Source organism: Mercenaria mercenaria, chromosome 1, assembly GCF_021730395.1.
Source record: "Mercenaria mercenaria strain notata chromosome 1, MADL_Memer_1, whole genome shotgun sequence".
Lineage (NCBI taxonomy): Eukaryota > Metazoa > Mollusca > Bivalvia > Venerida > Veneridae > Mercenaria > Mercenaria mercenaria.
In genome coordinates, this window is record NC_069361.1 from 9,510,895 (window position 1) to 9,530,286 (window position 19,392).

Consider the following 19,392-nt stretch of genomic DNA (forward strand, 5'->3'; position numbering starts at 1 on the left):
TATAGTCAATTTTCTTACAAAACAACCTCGCTCTGCTACCATTAAATGTTCTATATACTATCAAAGGGCCGATAAAACACTAATTTCACGAAAACGACTATTTGTTCAACCACGTTTATTTTTTTTTATTTCGATCAACTCGATTAACAAAAAATTCGAACAACAGAATAATGTTCTACAAAAATTGACCATTTATCTTCACAACAGTCATCTGGGGTCAAAAACTAGGTCATTAGGTCAAATCAAAGAAAAACCTTTTGTATGTGAAAGAAGCTGTATTTTTATGCCCCCGAAGGGAGGCATATAGTTTTTGAACCGTCTGTCAGTCTGTCCGCAGTTTTCGTGTCCGGTCCATATCTTTGTCATCGATGGATGGATTTTCAAATAACTTGGCATGAATGTGTACCACAGTAAGACGACATGTCGCGTGCAAGACCCAGGTCCGTAGCTCAAAGGTCAAGGTCACACTTAGACATTAAAGGATAGTGCATTGATGGGCGTGTCCGGTCCATATCTTTGTCATCCATGGATGGATTTTCAAATAACTTGGCATGAATGTGTACCACAGTAAGACGACGTGTCGCGCGCAAGACCCAGGTCCGTAGCTCAAAGGTCAAGGTCACACTTAGACAATAAAGGATAGTGCATTTATGGGCGTGTCCGGTCCATATCTTTGTCATCCATGGATGGATTTTCAAATAACTTGGCATGAATGTGTACCACAGTAAGACGACATGTCATGCGCAAGACCCAGGTCCGTAGCTCAAAGGTCAAGGTCACACTTAGATGTTAAAGGTCATTTTTCATGATAGTGCATTGATGGGCGTGTCCGGTCCATATCTTTGTCATTCATGCATGGATTTTAAAATAACTATGCATGAATGTGTGACACAGTAAGACGACCTGTCGCGCTCAAGACCCAGCTCCGTAGGTCAAAGGTCCTAAACTCTAACATCGGCCATAACTATTCATTCAAAGTGCCATCGGGGGCATGTGTCATCCTATGGAGACAGCTCTTGTTCAATTGAACTTCATAAAATTTGGTCAGAATGATTGCCTTGATGAAGTCTAGGTTGAGTTTGAATATGGGTCATCTGGGGTCAAAAACTAGGTCACGAGGTCAAATCAAAGAAAAACTTTGTGTATGCAATAGAGGCTGTTTTTTTCAATTGATCTTCATGAAGCCCAATGTGGTTCTGGGACAATCTGTGTATGAAAAGAATTGGAACCACTGCCTTACCCTTGCATGATCGTAAGAGGCGACTAATAGGGTCTTAACACTTGGTTTTGCAGTAACTCTGTGATTCCAGCAGGTATGCAAATTTTGATTTCAATGCTTAGGTGAGTTTTTCTGATCGCTAGATGTCCGGCGTCTGTCTCCTGTCAACATTTAGCTTGTGTATGCGATAGAGGCTGTATTTTTCAACTGATCTTCATGAAATTTTGTCAGAATGATAACCTTGATGAAATCTAGGCCGAGTTCGAAAATGGGTCATCTGGGGTCAAAAACTAGGTCACTAGGTCAAATCAAAGAAAAACCTTGTGTATGCGGTAGAGGCTGTATTTTTAGCTCACCTGAGCACAAAGTGCTCAAAGGTGAGCTTTTGTGATCACCCTGTGTCCGTCGTCGTCCGTCAGTCGTCCGTCGTCAACAGTTTGACTGTCAACACTCTAGAGGTCACAATTTTGGTCCAAACTTAATGAAACTTGGTCAGAATGTTACCCTCAATAAAATCTTGGACAAGTTTGATATTGGGTCATCTGGGTTCAAAAACTAGGTCACCAGGTCAAATCAAAGGAAAAGCTTGTTAACACTCTTAAGAGGTCACAATTTGGGCCCAATCTTAATGAAACTTGGTCAGAATGTTACCCTCAATAAAATCTTGGACGAGTTTGATATTGGGTCGACCAGGGTCAAAAACTAGGTCACCCGGTCAAATCAAAGGAAAAGCTTGTTAACACTGTAGAGGCCAGATTTATAACTGTATCTTCATGAAACTTGGTCAGAATGTTAATCTTGATGATCTATGGGTTCAAATATTGGTCAGGTGGGGTCAAAAACTAGGTCACCAGGTCAAATCAAAGGAAAAGCTTGTTAACACTCTAGAGGCCACATTTATGACTTTATCTTCATGAAACTTGGTCAGAATATTAATCTTAATGATCTCAAGGTCCAGTTTGAATCTGGGTCATGTAGGATGAAAAACTAGGTCACCAGGTCAAATCAAAAGAAAAGCTAGTTTACACTGTAGAGGCCACACTTGTGATCATATCTTAATGAAACTTGGTCTGTATGTTAATCTTGATTATCTATAGGTCAAGTTCAAATCTGAGTCAGGTGGGGTCAAAAACTAGGTCACTAGGTCAGATCAAAGGAAAAGCTTGTTAACACTCTAAAGGCCACATTTATGACTGTATCTTCAGGAAACATAGTCAGAATGTTAATCTTGATGATCTTTAGGTCAAGTTCGAATCTGGGTCATGTAGGGTCAAAAACTAGGTCACCAGGTCAAATCAAAGGGAAAGCTATTAACACTTTAGAAGCCACATTTATGACCATATCTTAATGAAACATGGGCAGAATGTTAATCTTGATGATCTTTAGGTCAATAGGTCAGGTGAGCGATACAGGGCCTTCATGGCCCTCTTGTTCAATTAATCTTCATGAATTTTTGTCAGAATGATTACCTTGATAAAACCTAGGCTGAGTTCGAAAATAGGTTATCTGGGGTCAAAAACTAGGTCACTAGGTCAAATCAAAGGAAAAGCTTGTGTATGCTATAGAGGCTGTATTTTTCAATTAATCTTCATGAATTTTGGTCAGAATGATAGCCTTGATAAAATCTAGGCCGAGTTGGAATATGGGTCATCTGGGGTCAAAAACTTGGTCACTAGGTCAAATAAAAAAAAACCTTGTGTATGCGATAGAGGCTGTATTTTTCAATTAATCTTCATGAATTTTGGTCAGAATGATTGCCTTGATGAAATCTAGATAAAGTTTGAATATGGGTCATCTGGGGTCAAAAAGAAGATCACTAGGTCAAATCAAAGGAAAAGCTTGTATATGCGATAGAGGCTATATATTTCTAATGATCTTCCTGAAATTAAGTCAAAATGATAACAATGAAATCTAGGCCGAGTTTGAAAATGGGTCATCTGGGGTCAAAAAGTAGGTCACTAGGTCAAATCAAAGAAAAACCTTGTGTATGCGATAGAGGCTGTATTTTTCAATTGATCTTCATGAAATTTGGTCAGAATGATTACATTGATGAAATTTAGGTCAAGTTTGAATATGGGTCATCTTGGGTCAAAAAGTAGGTCACTAGGTCAAATCAAAGAAAAACCTTGTGTATGCGATAGAGGCTGTATTTTTCAGTTGATCTTCATGAAATTTGGTCATAATGATTGCCTTGATGAAATCTAGGTCGAGTTTGAATATGGGTCATCTGGGTCAGAAAGTAGGTGACTAGGTTAAATCAAAGGGAAGCGTGTATGCGATAGAGGCTAAATTTTTTCAACTGATCTTCATGAAATTTTGTCAGAATGATGGCCTTGATGAAATCTAGGAGAAGTTGGAATATGGGTCATCTGGGTTCAAAAACTAGGTCTCGAGGTCAAATCAAAGAAAAACCGTGTGTATGTAATAGGGGCTGCATTTTTACTGGATTTTCATAAAATCTGGTCAGAATGGTTGCCTTGACGAAATCTAGGTCAAGTTGGAATATGGGTAGTCTGGGGTCAAAAAGTAGGTCACTAGGTCAAATCAAAGAAAAACCTTGTGTATGTGATAGAGGCTGTATTTTTCAATTTATTTTCATGAAATTTGGTCAGAATGATAACCTTGATGAAATCTAGGTCAAGTTCGAATATGGGTAATCTGGGGTCACAGACTAGGTAACTAGGTCAAATCAAAGAAAATACTTATTTATACTCAAGATTTTTGCTCCAATTTTAATGATAATTGGTCAGAATATTTTTTTCCATAAAATCACTAGGTCAAACATGTTTACACTGCTATGGTGTGTTTCTCAGGTGAGCGACCTAGGGTCATCTTGGCCCTCTTGTTATTTTGATGTAAATGAGATGTGGAACCAAAATTTGTAGTCCTGTTTGGCGCCATATAACCTATACTGTGTTGGTGCGCCGTAAAACCCAAATAAATATGATCTTCATGTAATTAAGTCAGAATGATTGCCTTGATGAAATCTAGGTTGAGTTCGAATATTGGTCGTCTTGGGTCAAAAAGTAGGTCACTAGGTCAAATCAAAGAAAATCCATGTGTATGCGATAGAAGCTGCATTTTTCAATTGATCTTCATGAAATTTGGTCAGAATGATTGCCTTGATGAAATCTAGGCCGAGTTCGAATGTGGGTCATCTGGGGTCAAAAAATAGGTCACTAGGTCAGATCAAAGAAAAACCTTGTGTATGTGATAGAGGCTGTATTTTTCAGTTGATCTTCATAAAATTTGGTCAGAATGATTGCCTTGATGAAATCTAAGTTGAGTTCGAATATGGGTCATCTGGGGACAAAAACTAGGTCACTAGGTCAAATCAAAGAAAAAACTTGTGTATGCAATAGAGGCTGTCTTTTTCAATTGATCTTCATGAAATTAAGTCAGAATGATTGCCTTGATGAACTCTAGGTTGAGTTTGAATATGGGTCATCTTGGGCCAAAAAGTAGGTCACTAGGTCAAATCAAAGAAAAACCTTGTGTATGCGATAGAAGCTGTATTTTTCAATTGATCTTCATGAAATTTGGTCAGAATGATTGACTTGATGAAATCTAGGTCGAGTTCGAATATGGGTTATCTTGATTTTAAATGTAGGTCACTAGGTCAAATCATAGAAAAACCTTGTGTATGCCTTAGAGGCTGTATTTGTCAATTGATCTTCATGAAATTTGGTCAGAATGATTGCCTTGATGAAAGGAGAGAGTTTCAAATAAGCTTGGCTTTCTACTCAATCCTTCATGCTGTAATTATATATGAATAAAATATTGTTTAAACCAAATCTAGGTCACGTTTGAATATGGGTCATCTTGGGTCAAAAACTAGGTCACTAGGTCATATAAAAAAAAACACTTGTTTAGACTCAAGAGACCACACTTTTGGTCCAATCCTAGTAAAAATTTGCCAGAATATTAGTTTCCATGAAATCACTAGGTCAAACATGTTTACACTGTTATGGTGTGTTTCTCAGGTGAGCGACCGAGGGCCATCTTGGCCCTCTTGTATTTTTTATGCGTACAGATATTGAGCTAACTTTTTGTGACCCTCAACATATGTAGGGTAGGAGTGTTAGATTGCTAGTTTGTCTTTCCGGATGTATATCCATTCGTTTTTTTGTGCATTTCTTAAAATGTTTAAGAGGATTGTTGTTAAGTGTGGTAATTTGTGCACCTGGGGATTTGTTATAAGATTTCATTCAAAAATAACAGAATTATGGCCCTTGTTTTTGTCAAAAATATGCTTAAAGGACCAAAGAATTTGTGTTGCATCAAAAATAGTGTTTGGCCTGCAATCATGAAACATAGTCATTCAGGATGTAAAATTGTGCACCAGTGGTTTTGTTAAGGATTTTACATGGTAGGCCCAAGACTTTGTATTAAAAGTATTTTAAGGCTGTGAAGTTTGTGTGGAACATATCTCAAAGAATATGCATCTTTGAGTTCTGAAACTTGTTCAGAATTTAGTTATGCACCTTGGGTTTTATTTGAGTCTCACTCCCAAGTCAAGGTAATATGAAAGTTTACTTAGTCAACAAGCAGCATATCACTGTGCAGGGAAAGTAAGCACCAGTGTTCTACGGAGATATATAGCGAGTTATGTTGGGAGATGTTATGAAGATCTGCAGACTTTTTCTACATTTGTTCTGCTTTGGATGAATTTTAGTCAAGTTAATGCAATGTGTTGATTTTATGAGGTGTGGTCATGGCACATACATAGAGGTTTATGTCGTATGAGGATATTATGGGATATTTGCATTGCTCCTATTTAATGGCTTTACTAGCTAAATATGAATGCATGTATTTCAGGACAGTGAGGGAGATATAAAGCAGATCAGCTCGAAGGGTTCAACATCTAAACTGCCCAAGTCTGTACAGGACCTTGTCTGTATGATATTTGATGTAGAGAGTATGAAAAAAGCCATGCTGGAGTTTGAGGTAATCTGTTGCATTCAAATGTCCATGATGACAGTAAGCAAAATGCTGTGTACATTAGATGTACAAATGAGCTATGGATTGTGTTAACACTTGCAAATCATATATGTGGCATAGATTTGTTCAGAACTTAGAAATATGTTAAAATAGTCTAACAGGTTGCCAAAATACAGCTTTTGAATATTGATTCTTTAGCCACGTAATTATTTTTAAAAAAAAACCGGAAATTCTACATTTATATAAGATGCTGCTGAATCTTCAATGTTACTTTGTTTTATGTTATTTGTTTCCTTATATAAGCCATGTAAGATTTTCAAATGATTAATTTTCTAAAAGTGAAAAATTATATGTAAATATGACTAATATGATGTTACAGATAGATTTGAAGAAGATGCCCCTGGGAAAGCTATCCAAGAAGCAGATCCAGTCTGCATATTCTGTCCTTACTGAATTACTGGAGGTACGACCAAAGTTCATAGGGAACCAGTCTATAAAATTTAAATTGTTTCCTGGACAAATGTTAAGGTTTATGTATTAGTCATGTTTTTACTGCAAGTTCAGTTACAGAAATGTTACAAATACAGTAGTGAAGTAATACCATTGTGTACCTTAAAATGTAATGGTAAAAAAACAATACAGTTTTAGAAATTAGTTTTGTTACATAAAAGATTTAGAAATATTTCTATGAGAGAAATTTTCATCATGTTTAATTTTGCAGTTGACAGAGAAGGGAGGCTCTGCAACACAGATTTTAGATGCCAGTAACCGATTCTACACTTTGATTCCACATGACTTTGGTATGAAGAAACCACCTATGTTAGATACAAAAGAAATCATCAAGTCAAAAACTGAGATGTTGGACAATCTTCTAGAAATTGAGGTATTGTTGTCTTCTTGTAATAGAAATGATTTGGAAAACATAAATAAGGCATACTGGATAGCATATATATTCGAGGTTTAACATGCTTTTAGTATAAATTCACTGATACAGATATAAACAATCTACCAGTTTATAGCCTATTCAGTAAGTTATGAAAACCTTGCAAGCTGCACTATATATCCAATATCTGAATGCGACATTGTAACAGTTGCATGCAGCTCAAAATCATTTTTGTATCTTCAGTAAAGTTTCATTTTTAGCTCACATGTCACAAAGTGACAGTGTGAGCCTTTGTGATCGCGCAGCGTCCGTCGTCCGTCCGTGCGTCCGTGCGTAAACTTTTGCTTGTGACCACTCTAGAGGTCACATTTTTCATGGGATCTGTATGAAAGTTGGTCAGAATGTTCATCTTGATGATATCTAGGTCAAGTTCGAAACTGGGTCAACTGCGGTCAAAAACTAGGTCAGTAGGTCTAAAAATAGAAAAACCTTGTGACCTCTCTAGAGGCCATATTTTTCAAAAGATCTTCATGAAAATTGGTCAGAATGTTCACCTTGATGATATCTAGGTCAAGTTCGAAACTGGGTCACGTGCCATCAAAAACTAGGTCAGTAGGTCAAATAATAGAAAAACCTTGTGACCTCTCTAGAGGCCGTATTTTTCATTGGATCTGTATGAAAGTTGGTCTGAATGTTCATCTTGATGATATCTAGGTCAAGTTCGAAACTGGGTCAGCTGCGGTTAAAAACTAGGTCATTAGGTCTAAAAATAGAAAAACCTTGTGACCTCTCTAGAGGCCATACTTTTAAATGGATCTTCATGAAAATTAGTCTGAATGTTCACCTTGATGATATCTAGGTCAAGTTCGAAACTGGGTCACGTGCCATCAGAAACTAGGTCAGTAGGTCAAATAATAAAAAAACCTTGTGACCTCTCTAGAGGCCATATTTTTCATGGGATCTGTATGAAGGTTAGTCTGAATGTTCATCTTGATGATATCTAGGTCAAGTTCGAAACTGGGTCAACTGTGGTTAAAAACAGGGTCAGTAGGTCTAAAAATAGATAAACCTTGTGACCTCTCTAGATGCCATATTTTTCAAAGGATCTTCATGAAAATTGGTCTGAATGTTCACCTTGATGATATCTAGGTCAAGTTCGAAACTGGGTTACGTGCCATCAGAAACTAGGTCAGTAGGTCAAATAATAGAAAAACCTTGTGACCTCTCTAGAGGCCATATTTTTCATGGGATCTGTATGAAAGTTGGTCTGAATGTTCATTTTGATGATATCTAGGTCAAGTTCGAAACTTGGTTAGCTGCGGTCAAAAACTAGGTCATTAGGTCTAAAAATAGAAAAACCTTGTGACCTCTCTAGAGGCTATACTTTTGAATGGATCTTCATGAAAATTGGTCAGAATGTTCATCTTGATGATATCTAGGTCAAGTTTGAAACTGGGTCACATGCCATCAATAACTAGGTCAGTAGGTCAAATAATGAAAAAACCTTGTGACCTCTCTAGAGGCCATATTTTTCATGGGATCTGTATGAAAGTTGGTCAGAATGTTCATCTTGATGATATCTAGGTCAGGTTCAAAACTGGGTCACATGAGGTCAAAAACTGGGTCACTATGTCAAATAATAGAAAAAAATGACGTCATACTCAGTAACAGTTCAAAACTGGGTCATGTTGGGACAGGTGAGCGATTCAGGACCATCATGGTCCTCTTGTTACAGATATTCTCTTGCTAAACTATGGTCTTCCTCACACAACTGAAACAGAGCGAGACATAATTATAACAATACTCTGATAGAAAGTTGAATTTATAGATTATGTAACTGTAGTATAGCTCCATTTTGTTTCTGCTCTGTATTAGAGACAATATATACAGGTATTACAGGTAGCTTACAATATTTTGAAGGAATTGTAAACATATTACAGGTAGCTTGCAGTATTTTGAGGGAATTGTTAACTTATTGCAGGTAGCTTACAGTATGTTGAAGGAATGTAAACATATTACAAGTAGCTTACAGTATGTTGAAGGAATTGTAAACATATTACAGGTAGCTTACAGTATTGTGAAAGGAATGTAATCATATTACAAGTAGCTTTCAGTATATTGAAGGAATGTAAACATATTACAAGTAGCTTACAGTATGTTGAAGGAATGTAAACATATTACAAGTAGCTTACAGTATGTTGAAGGAATGTAATCATATTACAGGTAGCTTACAGTATGTTGAAGGAATGTAATCATATTACAGGTATCTTACAGTATGTTGAAGGAATGTAAACATATTACAAGTAGCTTACAGTATGTTGAAGAAATGTAAACATATTACAAGTAGCTTACAGTATGTTGAAGGAATTGTAATCATATTACAAGTAGCTTACAGTATAACATATTACAAGTAGCTTACAGTATGTTGAAGGAATGTAAACATATTACAAGAAGCTTACAGTATGTTGAAGAAATGTAAACATATTACAAGTAGCTTACAGTATGTTGAAGGAATTGTAATTATATTACAAGTAGCTTACAGTATGTTGAAGGAATGTAATCATATTACAGGTAGCTTACAGTATGTTGAAGGAATGTAATCATATTACAAGTAGCTTACAGTATGTTGAAGGAATTGTAATCATATTACAGGTAGCTTACAGTATCTTGAAGGAATGTAATCATATTACAGGTAGCTTACATTATGTTGAAGTGATGTAAACATATTACAAGTACCTGACAGAATGTTGAAGGAATTGCAAACATATTATAGGTAGCTTACAGTTTGTTGAAGGAATTGCAAACATATTACAGGTAGCTTACAGTATGTTGAAGGAATTGCAAACATATTACAAGTAGCTTACAGTATGTTGAAGGAATTGCAAACTTATTGCAGGTATCTTACAGTATGTTGAAGTGATGTAAACATATTACAGGTAGCTTACAGTATGTAGAAGGAATTGCAAACTTATTGCAGGTAGCTTACAGTATGTTGAAGTGATGTAAACATATTACAGGTAGCTTACAGTATGTAGAAGGAATTACAAACTTATTGCAGGTATCTTACAGTATGTTGAAGGAATGTAAACATATTGCAGGTAGCTTACAGTATGTAGAAGGAATTGCAAACTTATTGCAGGTATCTTACAGTATGTTAAAGGAATGTAAACATATTACAGGTAGCTTACAGTATGTAGAAGGAATTGCAAACTTATTGCAGGTATCTTACAGTATGTTGAAGGAATGTAAACATATTGCAGGTAGCTTACAGTATGTTGAAGGAATGTAAACATATTACAAGTAGCTTACAGTATGTTGAAGAAATGTAAACATATTACAAGTAGCTTACAGTATGTTGAAGGAATTGTAATCATATTACAAGTAGCTTACAGTATAACATATTACAAGTAGCTTACAGTATGTTGAAGGAATGTAAACATATTACAAGAAGCTTACAGTATGTTGAAGAAATGTAAACATATTACAAGTAGCTTACAGTATGTTGAAGGAATTGTAATCATATTACAAGTAGCTTACAGTATGTTGAAGGAATGTAATCATATTACAGGTAGCTTACAGTATGTTGAAGGAATGTAATCATATTACAAGTAGCTTACAGTATGTTGAAGGAATTGTAATCATATTACAGGTAGCTTACAGTATCTTGAAGGAATGTAATCATATTACAGGTAGCTTACAGTATGTTGAAGTGATGTAAACATATTACAAGTACCTGACAGAATGTTGAAGGAATTGCAAACATATTATAGGTAGCTTACAGTTTGTTGAAGGAATTGCAAACATATTACAGGTATCTTACAGTATGTTGAAGGAATTGCAAACATATTACAAGTAGCTTACAGTATGTTGAAGGAATTGCAAACTTATTGCAGGTATCTTACAGTATGTTGAAGTGATGTAAACATATTACAGGTAGCTTACAGTATGTAGAAGGAATTGCAAACTTATTGCAGGTAGCTTACAGTATGTTGAAGTGATGTAAACATATTACAGGTAGCTTACAGTATGTAGAAGGAATTACAAACTTATTGCAGGTATCTTACAGTATGTTGAAGGAATGTAAACATATTGCAGGTAGCTTACAGTATGTAGAAGGAATTGCAAACTTATTGCAGGTATCTTACAGTATGTTGAAGGAATGTAAACATATTACAGGTAGCTTACAGTATGTAGAAGGAATTGCAAACTTATTGCAGGTATCTTACAGTATGTTGAAGGAATGTAAACATATTGCAGGTAGCTTACAGTATGTAGAAGGAATGTAAACATATTGCAGGTAGCTTACAGTATGTTGAAGGAATGTAAACATATTACAGGTAGCTTACAGTATGTAGAAGGAATTGCAAACTTATTGCAGGTAGCTTACAGTATGTTGAAGGAATGTAAACATATTACAGGTAGCTTACAGTATGTAGAAGGAATTGCAAACTTATTGCAGGTAGCTTACAGTTTGTTGAAGGAATTGTAAAGATATTACAAGTAGCTTACAGTATGTAGAAGGAATTGTAAACATATTACAGGTATCTTACACTATGTTGAAGGAATTTTAACATATTACAGGTAGCTTACAGTATGTTGAAGGGTGGTGATGCAGGAGAGGATCCAATAGATGCCCACTATAAACAGCTCAAAACTGAAATTGTTGTAAGTACCTCAGTTTTTAGTATGAAATATATAGATGTGTGCTGAGTGACACTTTCTGCAGGTATGAAGTCTGTGAGTGCTGAGAGACACTGTATAGGTGAGTGATCAGCGACACTTACTGCTGGTATGAAATCTGTAGGTGAGTGATCAGCGACACTTACTGCTGGTATGGAATTTGTAGGTGAGTGCTCAGTGACACTTACTGCTGGTATGAAATCTGTAGGTGAGTGATCAGCGACACTTACTGCTGGTATGAATTCTGTAGGTGAGTGCTCAGCGACACTTACTGCTGGTATGAAATCTGTAGGTGAGTGCTCAGCGACACTTACTGCTGGTATGTATTTTATAGGTGAGAGCTGAGAGACACCTGCATGAAAAGCTGGCGTTTACTTTTGGTTTGGAAGATATAGTTAATGTGTTTATTGCCCGTCCTAAAATTACCTTTAGTAGCATATAAAACTATCAGAATCTTTCACGGGTTGTAGGTAATGATGGGAACATCCAACTCATTGGTATCTGTTTAAGCAAACAAGTTACACTCAGAAACAGTAACCCAAGAGCTGGATATTACCATCCTGAACTACACATACTACATGTATATCATACAAATAATAGAACAAATGACTTTCTTTACTACACTGTTTACAGATAGAAACAAATTGAATTTAAGCATGGTAAATGTACTTTCCTAAGCAGACTTGGCATCATGATGTTAAAACAAAAGAATTGGGTGTAAGAGAGTTGGAAACTTTGAAAATCTATCATTGGGTGCTAGTAAAGATTGTTTCCCCTCAAAAATTGTTTCATGTTGAGAAGAGAACACTAGAGTATTATGTCTCCCACACCACTGTGTGGTTGGAGACGTATTGATTTACTCTTATCTGTCTGTGTGTGTGTTCGTCCGTCTGTCACAAGTCTTGTCCGCACCCTTAGTCGAACATTTCTCATCCGATCTTCACCAGACTTGAATAAAATATGTTTGCCAATAAGTCCATGGCCAAGTTCGATAACTAGCCAAATTGGCCAAGGCACTTCGGAATTATGGCACTTGAATTACTGAAAATAGCTCGGGTCTTGGGGACATAAAGGACCCATATACTACTAATGCGAATAGTAGTATATTGGTCATTTATGCCCCAAAATTTAATTATGTCAGATGATTAGGCAGTTGAGGTCTTGGTGCATGGTTGACTTATATACTACTATTCAGATGATTAGGCAGTTGTGGGAGACATGCATTTTTCTCAAAAGCAGCTCTAGTTTGATGTGTCATTTCACCCAGTGAGCAATGTGAATAACACCAGTACATTTATACCAGTACCTTTGTTTACGTTTTGTAGCCACTACCAAAGGAAGATGAGGAGTTTAAGAGAATTGTAAAGTATGTGAAGAATACACACGCTGCCACACACAACATGTATGAACTGGAAGTAGAGGAGGTATGTATTTATTCTAGGCCATGAAATCATAAATATTCATGGAGAAATAACTCTGTAGGATTTCATGACTGTATCAACATATCAAGTTATGCATGATTTACATCTGTTAAAAGGTAAAAAGAAGTACTTTACCAATATCAAATTATTAACTGTGAAATAGTGATGGGCCGATTAGCGGATATAATCGATTGACGGCTAGAAAAGTCCAACCGATTCCGATAATTGATTATGTTTTCTCAGAGTCGATAGCGGGTACGAATCTACACGGGTATGAACAGTTTCCAAAGGGAAATACGTTGCGTGAGAATTTATGTTTACCTAGAAATATCAGAAATATGGACTACCTGCATGGATAACGGATAAAACAGAAGTATGCCGACAATCAAACGTTAGTATTTTGTTTCCGTTATCCAATGAAAATGGATTTAACATCTTGCTGTTAATATGGCGGCGTCCATAGCGTCAATACAAGTGGGGCAAAAACAATATCGAAACTTTGATAAATTTTCGTACGTTACAACGGTATGCCCGAGGGAATTTATCTGTTGAAACTGGACACTAATGCCGTCAAATTTCCTTGTCCATGACGTAATTTCAATGGAAAGAACTTTGGTGTTTGCAGTTGCAGTTGTCATCGAGTTGTCATGATTTTTTTCTGCCAAAATTCTGTTTACTCAGTACTGCTGACCAGTTTCCATGTGTACATATGGAAACAGATTAAACTCTGATTTTTATCTGATCATTTTTTACCAAGCTTCATGATATTGTTATATGTCATAGCAACAAGTAGTTGGAACATGGTGCTACTCAGTAGTGTCAGACTATGGTAACCATTGTATGAAAATATTAATATTACCGAAAAATAACTGAATTCATTTAATGATTTTCTACAATCACTATTTTTGTCAGCCAGAGAAAGACTGAAATATCTGTACTTCCTTGCTGTATGCTAGATATGTTACAGGTACAGGTATACCAGTCAACTGTCACAAATGACAGCTATGAGTCTATAATACATGTACATCAGATTGCAGTTTATTTTTGTTGTCCTGTCTGCAACTAATTAGTCATTTCTAAACAAGTTTCTGTTTACCAGGAACCAGCTTTAAAACATCTGATTAATGGTGGTTCTTTATTTTTCAAAAGAGCATATGAATTTTAAGTAAAACAGTCACTTTAAAGACATGACTATCTGAATAAACAAGTATGAAAATAAATAACATTCAGTCGAATATTTTTCCAATACATCGCATTGGTTTGCTAACCGATTCCAACCGATAATCGGTTGGAGTTTTCCAACCGATGTCCCATCACTACTGTGAAATATGAATACTTTCGTATTGTTTAATGTTGAAAATCATGTTTGAATAAGTCTTGAGATTTTTCTGTATTTTTCAAGATTAAGAGAACTGTTTGTGCCTTCATTTCACAGAAGTGAAACTCTTATTATGAAGTTGATTCAACAACTGTTCATGTTGATAATTAAAATGGTTGATAAACTAATTCATAAATGTCTATGGTATGTACATTTTTAGATTTGGAAGATAAAGAGAGAAGGAGAGTATGGTAGATACAAGCCATTCCGAGATCTTCACAACCGTAAATTGTTGTGGCACGGTTCTAGAGTTACCAACTTTGGAGGTATATTGTCACAGGGATTGAGGATAGCACCACCAGAGGCACCAGTGGTATGTTGGTTTCAGGAATGTTTCTTGTTTTCCATCTTTCCAGTAATGCTTTCATTAGGAACATTACATATCATTCCAGCCGGTGAGGTGAGGCTTTGATCTGCATTTGATATAAGATTATTATACGCCCATAGGGACATATTATGTTGACTGGTGTCCGTACGTCCATCCGTCTGTCTGTCCATTAGCAATTTTGTGTCTGCTCTGTAACTCTTGAACCCCTTTCAAAGAAACTTGACACAAATGTTCACCACAACGAGATGACATGCAGAGTGCATGTTTTGGATGGCTGGCTTCAAGGTCAAGGTCACACTTAGGGGTCAAAGGTCATATGACTGTTTCGTGTCCACTCTGTAACTCTTGAATAGCTTGAAGGATTTTAAAGAAACTTGGCACAAATGTTCACCACGTAGAGACGACTAGCAGAATGCATGTTTCGGCATCAAGGGGTCAGAGGTCATGCTTTGGGCGTATATTGCCCCACATTATGGTGCTCTTATTATTAAATGGATTTTATTCAAATTTGAAATGATTGTCCACATGGTCACCCATATATGGCACGATGTTCATGATGCTGGCACCAAAATGTTCTAAGTTTTGCCCCCGTGTTACTAGAATTTCAGGTTCAAGTTGTGGTGCACTTCTGCTCTGTCTCTCTTATTGTACCCCCCCCCCCGACAACAAAGTTGGTAAGGCGTGGGGATACTGGTTTCAGGTTGTCTGTCTGTCTGTCCGTAGACACAATCTTATGCGCACCATCTCTCCTGATCCCCTTGACACATTTTAATGAAACTTCACACAAGTGATCAGTAATAACAGAAGTTGTGCATAGGGCATGTTAGGTTCTTTCAGAAAAAAAATGCAGAGTTACGGGTCTTTGTTAGCTCACCTTTCACAAAGTGACAAGGTGAGCTTTTGTGATCGCGCGGCGTCCGTCGTCCGTGCGTCAGTCCGTAAACTTTTGCTTGTGACCACTCTAGAGGTCACATTTTTCATGGGATCTTTATGAAAGTTGGTCAGAATGTTCATCTTGATGATATCTAGGTCAAGTTCGAAACTGGGTCACGTGCGGTCAAAAACTAGGTCAGTAGGTCTAAAATAGAAAAAGCTGTGACCTCTCGAGAGGCCTATATATTTCCACAGATCTTCATGAAATTGTCAGATGTGCACCTTGATGATATCTAGTCAAGTTCGAAACTGGTCAACGTGCTGACAAAAACTAGCATTAGGTCTAAAAATAGAAAAACCTAGGACCTCTCTAGAGGCCATAGATTTCACCAAGATCTTCATGAAAAATTTGTCAATAAAGTTCACTCCTGAAGATATCTAGGTCAGTTCGAACTGGTCACTGCCATCAAAAATAGGTCATAGGTCAAATTATAGAAAAACCTGTGACCTCTCTAAAGGCCATAATTTTCATGGATCGTATGAAGTTTGGTCTGAATGTTCATCTTGATGATATCGAGATGCAAGTTTAGAAACAGGGTCACGTGGGCCAATCAAAAACTAGGTCAGTAGGTCTAAAAATAGAAACCTTGTGACCTCACTAGAGGCCGATATATTTCAAGATCGCATGAAAATTGTCAGAAAGTTCTACACCTGATGATATCTAGGAAAGTTCGACTGGGGCACGTGCCCTCAAAAACTAGTCAGAAGGTCCAAATAATAGAAAAAACCTTGTGTCCTCATCTAGAGGCCATATTTTCATGAGATCATCATAAAATTGGTCAGAATGTTTCACCTTGAAGATATCTAGGTCAAGTTCGAACTGGGTCCACGTGCCCTCAAAAACTAGGTCAGTAGGTCAAAATAATAGAAAAACCTTGACCTCTCTAGAGCCATATTTTGATATGGGATCTGTATGAAAAGTTTGTCTGAATGTTCCATCTTGATGATATCTAGGTCAAGTTTGAAAGTGGTCACGTGCCATCCACAAACTAGGTCAGTAGGTCAAATAATAAAAAACCTGTGACCGTCTCTAAAGGCCATAATTTTTCATGGATCTGTATGAAAGTTGTCTGAAGTTCATACTTGATGATATCTATTTCAGTTTAAAACAAGGTCATTGCGGTCAAAAACTAGGTCCAGTAGGTCTAAAAATAGAAAAACCTTGTGACCTCTCTAGAGGCCATACTTGTGAAATGATCGCCATAAAAAATTGGTCAAATTTTCATCTTGTGATATCTAGGTCAAGTTCGAAAAAGTGGGTCCACGTCATCAAAAAGTAGTCTGTAGGTCAAATAATGCAAAACGTTGTGGACCTCTCTAGAGGCCATATTTTTTTCCTGGGATCTGTATGAAAGTTGGATCTGAATGTTCATCTGATGATATCTAGTCCGGTTTAAACTGGTCAACTGCGTCAAAAACTAGGTCCGTAGGTCTAAAATTAATAAAATCTTTTGACTATACTCCCAGAGCCCCTTATTTCAAATGGAATCTTCCTGAAAATATGTTCTGAATTTTCACCTGACGATAATCTAGGTCAATTTACGAAACATGGGTCACGTGCGGTTCAAAACTAGGTCAGTATGTCTAAAAAGAGAAAAACCATTTTGACCTCTCTAGAGGCCATATTTTTTCATGAGATCATCATAAAAATTAGTGAGAATGTTCACCTTGAAGATATCTGTAGGTAAAGTTTCAAAACAGGGTCACGTCCCTTCGAAAACAGGTCAATAGTCAAATAACAGAAAAAACCTTGTACCTCTCTAGAGACCCATATTTTTTCAATGATCTTCATGAAAACTTGGTCGAGAATTTTATCTTGATAATAATCTAGGTCCAAATTCAAACTGGTCCCATGAGCAAAAAAACTAGTCACTATTAAATAATAGAAAAAAACGACGTCATATTCAAAGCCACTGAAACTGGTCATGTGGAAGAGAGAGCGCTCAGGACCATCCTGTCCTCTTGTTTTTACTCTACTATATACATAGACACAATCTTGTGCGCACCATCTTCTCTCATGCCCCTTACACTTTAATAAACTTCACACAAGTGATCATAACAACAGTATTTTGTAGCATGGCATAGTTAGGTTTACTTTTCACAACAAAAATTGCAGAGATATGGACTTTGTTCTGTTAACATACTAGGAACATACATCTGCATATCAATCTGTGCGCGCCTAATCTTCTCTAACCCTTGCAACACAATTAAATGAAACTTAACACAAGTTATTCGGTACCAACCCTAGTTGTGGATGGTGCATATAACGTTCTTTTTAGATCAATATTTCTGCATGTTATGGACTTAGTTATTGTTACTATACTGTATACATACAGTCTATATACATACAGTCCACATAATTATGCAATCTTGTGTGTCAGATTGCAATGTACTGTGTCAGTGCATACGGGGGGTACATCCATTACCTATAGTGATAGCTCTAGTTTGATACAACCTTCAAATAGTTGTTCCACATTACTATCCAAATGAATTGACATGGTTCATTACTTTTGCAGAAATTTTCCATGAATTATGGCCTTTCAATACTTATTTAATGTTTTGATTCACTTCTCTATCTCTGTTATTACTTAATACATCTGACACAAATATAAGCTATTGTCCAATATCTTCATCCACATTGGAAGTAAATAAAAACACACGCATGCCAGCTCCACTTCCCGCAGATGTGCCCAGTTTCACTATCCAGCATGGAAATAGTCGAGCGCGTTGTCGCCTATGACAGCTGTTGTTTTTTTTTTTTTTGTATGTAAGCTGGCATCTCAGTGCCCACAAATGGAAATGGATTGAAACTTGGCACACATTTGCAATGTGATGAGCTGACATACATTGTACAGATTCCATAATTTGATTTTGCATTGTAACAAAAAGATGCCCCTTTTGTAAGACATGTAGCAACCCAGGTTCTATCCAGGATTTTGTGAAGGCAAGTTGGCAGAAGATATTTTTTGACGAGCAAAGAGGTGCCACTGGGTGCGGAGGGGTGTCCCCTCCAGCATTGGTTCATCCAGAAAATTTATGTTACTACAACTAATTTGTGCATTCTGGTGCATTTCATAGTGAAAACATAGTGGTAATTTCAGTGATTAATAGCAACATTTACAACAAGAAAGATATAGGTCAAAAAATCACATGGAGTTTCTATTTGCCTGAATGACAAAATAGAAAGTTCATCAATTTTAAAGTTGCTTAAAATGTTCATTTACTATTTATTTACATAAAACAACACAATTATTAGCACTGCACACAGATCAATTTGTATTTTAAAGTTTATGTCTTCTATTCATGCGGGAGTTTATTTGCTGAAAACTATCATTTTACTTTGGGGGAAAGGGGTCAACTGTTTGTTGACATACATGTAAAACAACACAATCTGAGGCTGTCACCCAGAAAACGCTGGTTTCATTTTGGATCAATGCAGGCCCGACCTTAGCGGTGGACGCGTGGAGACCGACGCAACCAAAAATCGCCTGAGGTCTACAAACTATCAAAAGTTGGGTAGACCGACGGTCAAACCAATTTCAGTCACGGTTTCAGCAAATAAAATAAAACCCTTAAAAGAGAAAAATAGGGGAACAATCGTACCCAATA

General features: G+C 36.7%; 1 protein-coding gene across 1 annotated transcript in view; it reads left to right on the forward strand.

The window, feature by feature from the left end:
• Positions 1-19,392, forward strand: part of LOC123545029 (poly [ADP-ribose] polymerase 1-like) — an 85,942-nt gene that overhangs the window by 41,211 nt on the left and 25,339 nt on the right. Inside the window, exons 18-23 of the mRNA XM_053522468.1 lie at positions 6,038-6,166; positions 6,540-6,623; positions 6,882-7,043; positions 11,625-11,708; positions 13,049-13,147; positions 14,683-14,835. Coding sequence (XP_053378443.1) covers positions 6,038-6,166; positions 6,540-6,623; positions 6,882-7,043; positions 11,625-11,708; positions 13,049-13,147; positions 14,683-14,835 — 711 coding nt within the window. The remainder of the gene's footprint in view (positions 1-6,037; positions 6,167-6,539; positions 6,624-6,881; positions 7,044-11,624; positions 11,709-13,048; positions 13,148-14,682; positions 14,836-19,392) is intronic.